At 32.9% G+C, this 13,520-nt stretch overlaps 1 protein-coding gene across 1 annotated transcript in view; it reads left to right on the top strand.

Moving 5' to 3' along the window:
• Positions 1-13,520, top strand: part of LOC139528919 (uncharacterized) — a 178,914-nt gene that overhangs the window by 144,355 nt on the left and 21,039 nt on the right. Inside the window, exon 20 of the mRNA XM_071325156.1 lies at positions 79-260. Within this exon, the coding sequence (XP_071181257.1) occupies positions 79-260 (182 nt within the window). The remainder of the gene's footprint in view (positions 1-78; positions 261-13,520) is intronic.

Here is a 13,520-nt window from a genome sequence, read left to right as displayed (position 1 = left end):
TGTTATTCGATAACGTCTAATAACCCATAATTGAATATGCACGAGGGCCCAGGTAATGTGTGAATGTTTTTTTTTTAGTAAAAGATGACAAGGAAAAATTAAAGAATGCAGACTGTCTAATTTTTGCCTTATTGACATATGGCAATGGTGACTACGTTGATATGACAGATGCGGGTATGCCGACGATACAATTGATGCAGTTTTTCAGCGCGATAAACTGTCCAGAACTTCTTTTAAAGCCAAAGATATTTATTATACAGGTAAGATAAATTCATTTTAATGTTTGTCCTAATAATTCGTTGTCTTTTGTACATCGTTACAGCAGGATACGTGAACATTTAATGAATTGGTTGTTTTTGATGCACTTACAATGTTAAGATAACATTTTATAGTGTTTCCATTCGATTATGCCCATAAAAATTTACCCCAATGGCTGTTGAACAAATCTTTTACTTGATTTTTTTTTTAAATTGTTAGAAAATCTAAGATCAGATCATTACTAAACAGTATGGGAAAAAGACTCAGCTTGTGACATCATTTCCATACATAATAATGATAAAGACTTCTACCTTGAACAGTTAGACACTTACATAGAAAGAATAAAAAACACAAACGTCTTTATAATAGCTGCGGCATTATTGTAAGTATATGTATGACCTTACATTGTAGAGTTGTCACTGACTCAGACGTACTTATAAATATAATTATTTTCTGTGACTGTATCTTGCATTAATTTGTAAGATCCTTTACTATAGATAATTGAGCTGATCTGTAACAATAACATCTCCATGCCTTATATATCATGTACTGTAGTACGCCGTTTGATAAAAACTGACGAGGAAAGGTAACACACGACCACCGAAAGCTTTATTTTTGTGAAGCCCAGGTGGTCGTGTGGTCTAGCGGGACGGCTGCAGTGTAGGCGATTTGGTGTTACGATATCTCAGTAGCATGGGTTTGAATCCCGGCGAGGGAAGAACAAAAAAATTGTGAAAGCAAATTTACAGATCTAACATTGTTAGGTTGATGTTTAGACGAGTTGTAAATACATCAAGTACACACCCATGTATCACCATCCTTGCTGGTGATCCGATGGATAAATCATTTGTAGAGTTGTCACTGACTCGGACGTACTTATAAATATAAACTGTTTTTTGTTTCTTGCTTAAAGACTAATATTGTATAAACTGCTTGCGAAAGTGCACAATAAAATTATTTTTTTTTAATTCAAAGGTTGGAGTTGTGTAAAAGGGTCCTGACTATCTAATCTTTTTTTATTGATAAGTTTCTTTGCATCTCAATATATATGTTACAGTAAATAGGTGAAATTAGGAATTACATGTAATTACTAAAATTTAGGAATTACATGTAATTACTAAAATTTAGGAATTACATGTAATTCCCGATGCACTTAGTAAATACAAGTAATTTCTAAAACTGCCCAGTAATTACCAGTAATTACTGATTTTAAAATGATTTTTTTCAGCTATTTACTAACTGTTAAAACAATGTTGTAATATGGTCAACTGATCAAAAGTTATGGTAATACTAATTAGAAAATCAGTGAGTGTTCAGCTATCAAAATTTTAAGGGTTTTGTAGAACCCAGTGTCTCGCCTTCTTTTGCTGTGAGTCGCAGCCCAACAAAAATAGGAAAAAAATATTTATAATTTTCCTCTAGATACTATCTTTTGACTAGTTCTGCAAGAATCTTCTATCAAAATTTGTTAAAAATTCAGGATGGTTGATGAAATCTAAACTTTAACTGCAGAGTGTATGTTATGTTAACTGGAAAAAAATAGTCCGTTTAAATAAGTAATATATACGAAAAAGTATAGTTTTTTTTTACAAACTTTATTTCTAGATATTATCTGATGATCATAAACAAGCTTCTGTCCAATTTTGGTAGAAATCTCGGATATTTTGAGAAAGTTATTAAAATTTTTAAAAATTTAACCACAGTGTGAATGTAATGTTATCTGAGATAAAAACTAAGTCCCTTTATAAGGAAAATACGGAAAAAACTTGATTTTATTTTTACAAAATTTACTTCTTGAAATATATCTTTTGATCATAAACAACTGAAGCTTCTGTTCAAGTTTGGTAGAAATCCAGGATGATTTGAGAAACTTATCAAAATTTTAAAAATATGACCACAGAGCGAATATTTGTGGACGCCGCTGGCGACGAAATTATTAGGTTGGTTCGCTATGTCTCGCTTTTGCGACAAAAAACGCAGGCTCGACGAAAAGGAAAAGAATGTCAACATTGAAAGTAAAACAAAAGGGATGGACCATTTAGTTGACTTTTTCAATCCACAAAAAGATCATTCTTATACAGGAAGAAACGATGATAAAATTTTGTTGGAGGTATATAAGCTTAAGTTTGGAGGCCTTGAAGAACTCATAAAAACACGGAAATATGAAAATGTGACTCTTAACGCCATCAATTTGTATAATTTTTTTTGTGAAGAATGTCAGCTTCATCACAAATGTCTGAAAAAAGAAGTCGTAGTTAAACCTATGTTGTAAAAGGAATTTAACTCATGTTATTGGCCAAGTTGATATGCAGAGTATGCCTGATGGAGATTTTAATATAACACAATTATGAGATTTTAAGAATTATCAAGATCATTTAACCAAGTTTGCCATGATCTAATGTCTGTCTTAAAAAATAGCTGCCTAAGTTGCCTATACAATTCTCAAAAATGTTTTTCTCAATTTTGGATCGGTATCATTGTCTTGCATGCTCAAAATGATTTTTAGGGAGTTTCAAAACTTATAAAACAACCATTTTCCAGTTTCAATTTACAAATACTGAAGAGTATGCACTTTTAATGTGCCTTATAATCCTTGATCCTTAAGTAAGCCCTACAAATCCCTACTCCTTACTTTCTTATTTGATATCTTGAATTATGTCTTTAATTTTTAAACAAAAATATCAAGTTAGTAAATAGCTGTAAAAATGACAAAAAAAATCAGTAAATTCCTGTAATAACTGAAACAACTACTAAAAACATGTAATTACTAAATTGACTAGTGATTACAGGTATTTACTGAAATGTTTAGTAATTACGTGTAATTCCTAATTTCACCTATTTACTGTAACATATATACCAACACGAATTACAAAATAGAATTGGAAAGAGTTTTTTCTCTCTTTTTCCAAACAACAGAAATCAACTCTATCTACTCTTACTCTACTGTGAAGCCACTGCCACGAGTGTCCATACATATAGTTTTACATTGTTGGCCTGTAAGATTGCTGCAATATATATCTGGTAATCAAATCGATGCTCACTTGAATGGTTATGTGAATCGGGTCGGTTAGTAATCGACCATGAACATGATGAATATCAATAATAGAGAAAAGGGATATGCATATTGCATATGCAACGATGAGTTCAATAAACCATGCATTACAACCAGCCAGGAATAGGATCGAATTCTTTCGAACGTAGATGTTTAAATTACCAATACTTTGCTATATTTATGTAGTCTATTACATTACAGTTACATCTTAATTAGAACATTACCAATTAATTTAAAATACTTTTCGTTCAAGTTTTCATGAGGACTTTGGTATACTCATCAAAACATTTTACAATGTGATGTGAGAGAAAACCTTTCATAACATGTTATCCTCACAAACAAAGATTATTGTGTATTAATTTACGTTTTTTCTTGAGTTAAGTCTGCCAATTGATATTTTATCGTGTGTTTTTCTATGTTGTGATGTTACGCTATTGTTTCAGAAAAAGGGAGAAGGTTTGGATCCATTAAAACGTTTAATCCCGCTGCAAATGTTTGCACCTGTCCTAAGTCAGGAATCTGATGTACAGTAGTTGTCGTTTGTTTATGTAATTTATACGTGTTTCTCGTTTCTCGTTTTTTTATATAGATTAGACCGTTGGTTTTCCCGTTTGAATGGTTTTACACTATTAATTTTCGGGCCCTTTATAGCTTGTTGTTCGGTGTGAGCCACGGCTCTGTGTTAAAGGCCGTACATTGACCTATAATGGTTTACTTTTTTAAAATTGTTATTTGGATGGAGAGTTGTCTCATTGGCACTCACACCACATCTTCCTATATCTACTTATTATTTGAATTATGTTTTAATATCTTTAATTATACATATTATTTAGAACTGATAACAGAAGCAGTATAGAATTTGTATTTGGTAGTGTCAATGTTAGAGTTTGGTCGTATAGGCAAGTGATGTTTTTACATATTTTCATTAAACTTTATTGTCATCAGCATATGAATATAAGCCCAATGAAACATTTTAGTTAGCCAAATGTCTAATCAATTGTCAAATAGTTTGATTGTCTGTGGGTCGTTTGTGACATTTTTTTATACATGAATCATGCATGTTCCTGTTGATTTTTGATTCATGGCTCTTCGTCTGATATCTTTATATTTTGAATTTCTAAAAAAGGATGGTGAGAAAATATATTTTACGTTTTTGTCCCCTCTTTTTCCCCCCTTTTACAATTGAATTCATCGATGTAATTGTATTGCAAGGGAAAAAAGAATCGTACATATGAGGATTTTGTTTCGACTGAAGTGGTAAATATGTTTTCCTAAATATGGAAATTTTTTTAATTGTTTATAAATAATGATGTCCAGAAAACCATTTACAAATATTGTTCTGCATTGCCTTCGGACACAAATTGAGCTGCACAGATATATCATTTTCTAACAACATCAACACTATATCTTTCAGGCCTAAAGTAGAATATGTGATATAAGAAGTTATCTCACTTTGAAGTGCTACGAAAAAAAAGGTTTTTATGCATTGCAAATGCATTATAGTATTATAATATATAGATCTGTTGAAAAGCCTTTTTTTCTTAAAACTATCATTCGTGTTTTAAATGTTCTGACTAAAGATTATCGGATTTGCTAAAGGTGAAAAAGTAGTAGATATTTTTTCTTTGCTTATTTTGTGCTGCCCAGGTAATTGGAAAAGAAAAGTGAAATAGTGATAACCGAATCTCTACTATTGCATGCACATGTATTAGTGTAGAAAAATCAAGAAATATGACAGAAACTCGTTTTGGTGAGCAATTTTAGGCAAAGGGGTGTTCTTCATGCACATTTTTTTTTAAATACACGAATGATAGGGTACTCTTAGAAAAGTACAATTTTTAATAACAAAAAGATGTGTCAATTGCGGATTTCATCTGTTGGTGTTGGTGTTGGTGTCATGGGGATGTTAGTTTAGAGGGAGGTAACATCAAGCGAGACAAGGATTGTTTCAGGTGGGAGAGGGTTTAAAGATTTCCTTTTCATAAGATACTGTGTTGTGTCCTGTGTATAGGATGGTAAATTTTCTACATGTGGTCTCAGATGAAAGTCAAGAAATTCTGATATTTTCTCTAAATGGTTGGCAGTGGCGGAAACAATTGGTATACCTGGATTATTGACTTTATTTATTTTGGGCAGACGATAGAAACGCTCTGGCTTTGATTTTCAAGGTTTTAGATATTTAAACGTATCTTCATCAATATGTCCCTGTTCACACATGTTAAATGAGGGGTGGGATCATAGTATAATTTCTTATAAAATCTCTCATTAGAAGGTTGACGTTCTGTCTCTTGAATGTGGTCACATTTGTTCATGACGACAACGGCACTACCTTTATCTGCTGGTTTTATTATATATAAACAGTGTCGTCTCTTTTGTTAAGTACCCGTACAGCTTTATATATATATTTTGTGAACAACTAGAGTGGAATACTAATAGTAGTTGATTTTAACTGTTAATCATGTTTGTTTCTCGCTTATAGTCTGTTACGTAAATCAGGCCGTTAGTTTTCTCTTTGGAATTGTTTTACATATGTCATTTCATGACATTTTATAGCTTGCTAGATGTTGTATAGAATTTGTTCCTTATTGAAAGCTGTACATACAGGGATATTAAGTTGCTAACATTTAGTCATTTGGATTATGGTGAGTAGTTGTCTCTTTGGCAAAAATACTACATGTCTCATTTATATTTAGATAAATTAATAATAAAAAAATAATCTATTCATGCATTGTTTATTCTTTAGTTATTTTGTTATGTTGTGTCGTGTGTGCTGTTGTTTGTTTGTCTTTTTCATTTTTAGCCATGGCGTTGTCAGTTTTAGATTTATGAGTTTGACTGTCCCTTTGGTATCTTTCGTCCCTCTTTTAAAGTACACAATATCTGTATATTATATATATAGGCGTAAAAAATGATTTTCACAAGTGCAGATATATATATGTAAGACTCAGATCGACGTCCGGTCTCTAATCGACGTCCGTTTCTCAAATCGACGCCCAAATCTGACGTCACAATAAAATATCGTTCCAAATCGACGGCCAATTTTATGCCTATTTAATCGACGTCCATTTTTTGGTTTCTCTAATCGACTTCCAATTTTCAGCTTCTTTAATCAACATCCGTTTTGGACACATAGTACAAAATTGACCAGAACCCACAGCAGCTGAAACCTTTAGAGCCTTAAACATATGTGTGACAAATAGGATCTATTTAAAAAAAATGTGTGTTTTTTTTTAAAGATTTATTGCATACTAGACTAAATATGCAAACAGGTTGTGTTATAATTTTTTTTAAATTTTAGAGATTACATAAAAATTAGATGTGGTATCACATGAACAAAATGAACAATTTAAATAAGAAAATTAACGGTCTTATTTATAAAGAAAATATCTGAAAAACAAATATGATAGACACAAACCATCGAAAACCACTGCATTACAGGCTCATAAAGATTATGTTAGGGTTAAGCATGTGTGTGAGCACTTAACCTAGAACAGTTTTGTAATAATGCATAGTGCCAATTTCTTGCGTACATGTTTTACTACAGGTGTAAAACTAAAAAAAATGTTGAAAAATAATTAACATAGTCCGAATTATAATACTAAAAAAACAACAATTGGCTGTACTTCCTTATTTTGTCTATTGTTGAAAATTGAATAATTTCCCTCTAGATATATATCGTTTGGTTTTCTTTGTCGTTAAGTTCCTTTCTCCTTTACATACACTTACAATGTACATGCATGTCATTCATTAACATGAATAGGAATGACAAACTACTATGTAGATTGATTCGATTAACTTTTTATCAAGATACACTTTAATATATGCATGATATCTATTTCGGGTTGAAAAAACATTATATGGAAAGTATGTATTAATGTTTGAACCCTACACAACATGTACATGTATAAGCGTAAACAATTGATATAAAAAAGAAGATGTGGTATGAATGCCAATGAGACAACTCTCCACAAGAGACTAAAATGACGTAAATTAACAACTATAGGTCACCGTACGGCTTTCAATAATGAACAAAGCCCATAACGCATAGTCAGCTATAAAAGGCCCCGAAATGACAATGTAAAACAATTCATACGAGAAAACTAACAGCCTTAGTTATGTCATTTATTGATATTGGACATCAAATTAAGACGACTACAATCGACTAAAATCAATCGGGTGTAGTTTTGGCAATACATGCCGTCACATTTGACGTAGATTAGAGTATCAAAGTATTGGACGTCGATTTGAGAATGTGACGTCAGATTTGGACGTCGATTTGAGAAACGGACGTCGATTTGAGGAAAGGACGTCGATTAGAGGCCGGACGTCGATCTGAGTCTAACATATATTCATTAAATAAAATGATAAAATAAGTAAAAAGTTAACAGTTCCATTCTATCGATTTCATCCTTCATCCTGAAGAGTCCCAATGACGGTTAAAATCGATAGAATGGAACTGTTAGCTTTTTACTTATTTTATTATTTTATTTAATGAATATATATACAACTCGTCTAAACATCAACCCAACAATGTTAGATCTGTAAATTTGCTTTCGCAAATGTTTGGTTCTTCCCTCGCCGGGATTCGAACCCATGCTACTGTGATATCGTGACACCAAATCGCCTGCACTGCAGCCCTCCCGCTAGACCACACGACCACCTGGGCTCTTAAAAATAGAGCTTTCGCTGGCCGTGTGTTACCTTTCCACGTCAGTTTTAATCTAGCGGCGTACTGATATATAAGGCATGAAAATGTTATTGTTTATATATATAAATATGTAATAGAACTTGAACACTCCCGCGACATCATGGGGTATTGACGTACCTAAGCTTTATTTTAGCCTGGATTTTAAGTTTTCGATTTTTCATCTAATAATGACATGTTGTTTTCTCTACTCTCAAGATCTTTCAAGATTTTTTGAACCCGTCAAGTCGGAATTTGTAAATTATTTGTCGAAATTATTCTGTGGAAAACAAATGGTCCTGGAATGGTGTAAATTTTAATCAACACCATTATCTGATTATTTAGTCTTAGATGCATGACTTTTTTGTATTAGTTGTTTGAGGCTTTGAAGTAGCTGCCAGTTAACTGCATATATTCTCATGTACCGAGTGTTTTTTTTTGTTGTTGTTGTTCTGGTGTACACGTACTATCACCCGTTCACGTCCACTTGTATTTTTTCCCATCTGATGAGTTCGGCCTTTTTCAACTGTTTTTTTTTTTTTATAGTTCGTTCTCATGTACATGTTTTACTGTTATTGTAGTAGTAGTGGGCTTCTCAAAGCTCAAATCCATAAATTTTAATTGTTTATTGGTATGAGACGTATGACTAAATAATACATAATGCAATAGTGTCGCAGGTATCCTCGTACTGAATTCGAAGTTTGCCTGACTAAAAAGAAAGATTAAAACAACCTTAGTAATACAGTAAAAAAAAAGAAAATATATTCATACGACAGATACATCGAAGTATATATCAATACAGTACATAAAACACAACAAATTTACCTCTTTTGTCCAATTTCACACTGATCTAGTTCGTATTTCGTTTGTTTACTGACAAGGGCGATAACTAATTCAATGTCTAGTAAATCTTGCTTCCACCTTTTCCATTTGTTCTGGATATTTTCCGGTAAGGGGGTATCCCGATCGGATTGATTCTTACATAAATCTTACAAGAGCTGTTTCACAACAAGAATAATGGGTGAGATAATACTTAGCGGATCATATACCGAGCTCGGTGTAGACAGCAGTTCACGCCTTGAAGGCGGCTTGTTGCTGAGCGTGATACGAAATTGAAACACATCATAATGAATACACCATTCAATTCCTAATGTCTTTGTAGTAGGAAGTTTGTCATGTGATAAGTTTCAAATTCAACTCCTTGGCGCGATCCTTTTTTTTTGTATGTGCGCAAAAACGTTTTTAGAAATTGACAAAGAATTGTGCAACCGAAGATCTCGCTTATTTCATATTTCTACACTACCATGTATGAGGTGTACAGCTTCTGTAACGTTTGACAGAGATTTAAGAAGATTTTATCGTCAACGTTAAAATGACGTCTGATAAAGGTCGATACTTTAGAACCAAAGTCGGCTTCATAATTATTAGCTAGTTGTCTAAGTCCAGAATGGGTTAGTTTTCTCGTTTGAATTGTTTTACATTGTCTTATTTGGGCCTTCTAGCTGACTATGCGGTATGGACTTCGCTCATTGTTGAAGGCCTTACGGTGACCTATAGTTGTTAATGTCTGTGTCATGTTGGTCTTTTGTGGATAGCTGTCCCATAGGCATTCATACCACATCTTCTTTTTTATACATCCTGGGGATGATGCGGCCCCCCAAAAAATAACTTTCATTCTGTATTCGCAAGGTTATTTCGAAAGATCTTTATAATTGTCTCGCCACAAGAATCGTAAACAATCGCGGTGTTCAGTTCTCACTTTGAACTGTGAAAACATTTGTTCAATGTCGCAGACTACCGCAATAAGTTCTTAACGAAATCTACAAACTATTCCTACCAACGAGTTAGTTTAGTCTGGGCCTTGCAGCAAGTAATCGTTTAGTGATTCGTTTTTGTATCTAGAACTACAATTAAACACAATACGGACCTTTTCGGGCTTCTGTTGATGATATACTCCGTGATGTGGTATGTTCCAAACATGGCATTCCTTATTGGATTGAGACGGTTTAACTTTCTCTACAAATCCATTTGTTACTAAGTCATCCATTCTTTTAAAATAGTCATTTTGGTATCGAGCATCATTGCGTAAACACTTTCGAAGATGATTGGATCTCTAAACGGCTTGAACCTTGTTGTTCGGAAAATGTTGATTCGGTTCCACTAAAGATCAAGGGTATTTCATAGTGTCAATCATTTACTCAGATTCTGCTATTACAAATGTTCAAAACACGTTTGACATCAAATGACATAGACAGTCACTGTTTGTCATAAGTTTGTTCGGATAAATCGAGTTCCATCATTTGCGTACTTCAACGGGACTAACTTACTTTATACAATTTCTAATAATATAGAATACATGGCTTTCAAACGCTATCATTCTGTGAGAATGTGTAGTTATTGCATTATCAATGCCGCTCATCACCACAATACCAACTATACCCTATTCGAGGTCTGTTCTCTGAACATAAGGTCCATCATCAGTTGTCGGAATCACCTCACTTGGCGTCAATGCATGTGCGCAATTATAACCTATAATGTAAGTAGTCCGAATTGGCTATCGGTTACTGGCAACTACTAAATGTAGTATCATACTGAATACGAACACAAGTATTTCCTGTTGTTGGTTATCAGTATGAGAGAGATACACAGGAAGAATAATCGAGCTTTTTCCACATGAGTAATTAGTTTGAGATTTATAAAGTTCCTTTTCCTCATTACAAGGTGTATGTTGATGTGAATTCTTCGGATATTGTTTTACTACATCTCCACGAAAGGCTTTCGGATGTCGTTTTGCGCAAATGCTGCACGGTGCGCGTTTGATACACTGTTTCGATAAATGTCCAGAACCTAAATCTGCAAAGTTATATATCCTGTACTTTTCGCAAATTCTTTACGCTCTTGCATGGATTTTACAAGGTAGTTTCTGCATGAATCAAGTGTGTGGTCAGCCTTGTGACAAAATCAACAATTCTTATTAGCACCGGAGTAACTTTCTTTGATCCTATCATAACTAGTCGACATTGTTTCCGTTACAAATGTATTTCTGCGTGTTGTATCACGGTAATTTTTAACGCTTTGAAAGTTTGTTTTCGTATTTCGCGGTGTACTATCAGTTTTTAGAGAGTTGAGAGAAGTAACGGGATCGTTCGCAATCGTTGATTCTCGTTCAATAAACACAGAAAAAGTATGAAATGACGGAAATATATGATGATCACTTTTAAGTTGAGCGACAATTAGTCCCCATCGTGTAACTATCCAGTCGGGAAGTTTAGATAAAAGTTTTCGGTTCTCACGATCATCGTTAACAACGTTTAGATTCATGCTCGTTTTCATTGCAGAAAGACACTGTTTTATAAAATCGGAAATTTTTCTCAATCCTAAGCTATCACGATACGCTATATTTGGCCACTTTTTCTAGTCGGTTGCGAAAAGCATTGGCGACAATAAACGGGACACCATACGTTGGTCTAACAGTTGTTTAGCATCAAAATAAGAATCAGCTATTGCAAAAACAAAAACGTCACGAACAGAGTCTCCAACATACCTACGTAGGTAATGACTCTGCTCTAAAAGTTGTATTTTCCTTAAACATTAGTTTTTAATTTCAGAAGCCCTCGCGGCAGTTTCAGGTAGTTTGGACGCGTTCGATATTCGAGACGATACATGTGACTTTTCAGACACTGAACGACTAGAACGTCTAGACGACCTTTCGGTTATGACCTCATCAATAAATTGTATGCGTTTAACAATTTCTTTTTAAATAGTTGCAATATAAGTTTCACAGAACTCAAATGTCTGAGTTATATCAGTCCCAATGTCACGAGCTAATTGAGAATGTTCTAATGAAGAGGCTTCTTCACAAATGTTTGTAAATTTTATTAATTTGAGTCATACATTTTACTAAAGAGTCACAATTGGCACGTTTTGTCTTCTAAATTATCACTATCCCTCAAGAGAATACCCAACGTATTATGTCGCAAATGCCAAGCTCATATCGTTTTTTTTCTATTTATTTTGCTGAAGAGTGTCTAATTGCCACAACAAACCTTTTTCAGTCATTTTGCGTTGTCGCGTAACGCCTGGTTTCACACTAAGACTTCACATGAATAATTATATATATATATTAATACAATATAATATAATATATACAACATCAAATAAACAAACATTGAAAACCTATGCATCAATATGACAAAATAATAAGCAAAATGACAAATTCACTTTGGCAAAATATCAAATATTTCAAATTACCTTTGGCAAAATATCAAATGTGACAAATTCACCTTGGCAAAATAACATATGATAAATTCACTTTGGAAAAATATAAATATTCAAATTCACGTAGAAAACACTGAATTAACTGTTTTTAACCATCAGATTTAGGTGGGGTTCGTGTTGCTCAGTCTTTAGTTTCTTTTTTGTGTTATGTGCACTATGGAAGCATATTAGCGACACCCATTTCCTTTGTTTGGTATGTCTTCCTATGTTTGAATTTTGTAACAAACTTTTGCGAAATAATGCATATATTGGCGTTTTAGAGCAATATCATCTGCGAAATAACACAAAAATTTGCGAAATAACGGAAACATTTTAGAAATAAAACAAACCTTTATGTTAAAACACAAACCTTTACGTTAAAACACAAACCTTTACGTTATAAAGCAAACCTTTAAGTTATAACACAAACCTTTACGTTATAACACAAACCTTTACGTTAAAACACAAACCTTTACGTTATAACACAAACCTTTATGTTATAACAGAAACCTTTACGTTATAACACAAACTTTTAAGTTAAAACACAAACCTTTACAATATAACACAAACCTTTACGTTAAAGCACAAACCTTTACGTTATAACACAAACCTTTATGTTATAACACAAACCTTTAAGTCATAACACAAACCTTTAAGTTATAACACAAACCTTTAACAATATAACACAAACCTTTACGTTAAAGCACAAACCTTTACGTTATAACACAAACTTGTATGTTATAACACAAACCTTTACGTGATAACACAAACCTTTAAGTTATAACACAAACCTTTATGTTATAACACAAACCTTTATGTTAAAACACAAACCTTTACAATATAACACAAACCTTTATGTTATAACACAAACCTTTACGTTAAAGCACAAACCTTTACGTTAAAGCACAAACCTTTACGTTATAACACAAACCTTTACGTTATAACACAAACCTTTACGTTATAACACAAACCTTTATGTTATAACACAAACCTTTAAGTTATAACACAAACCTTTAAGTTATAACACAAACCTTTACGTTATAACACAAACCTTTATGTTATAACACAAACCTTTAAGTTATAACACAAACCTTTACGTTATAACACAAACCTTTATGTTATAACACAAACCTTTATGTTATAACACAAACCTTTAAGTTATAACACAAACCTTTACGTTATAACACCAACCTTTACGTTATAATACAAACCTTTATGTTATAACACAAACCTTTACGTTATAACACAAACCTTTATGTTATAACACAA

The sequence above is a fragment of the Mytilus edulis genome, chromosome 6 (assembly GCF_963676685.1).
Source record: "Mytilus edulis chromosome 6, xbMytEdul2.2, whole genome shotgun sequence".
Taxonomy (NCBI): domain Eukaryota; kingdom Metazoa; phylum Mollusca; class Bivalvia; order Mytilida; family Mytilidae; genus Mytilus; species Mytilus edulis.
This window is presented reverse-complemented; position numbering and strand designations above follow the sequence as displayed.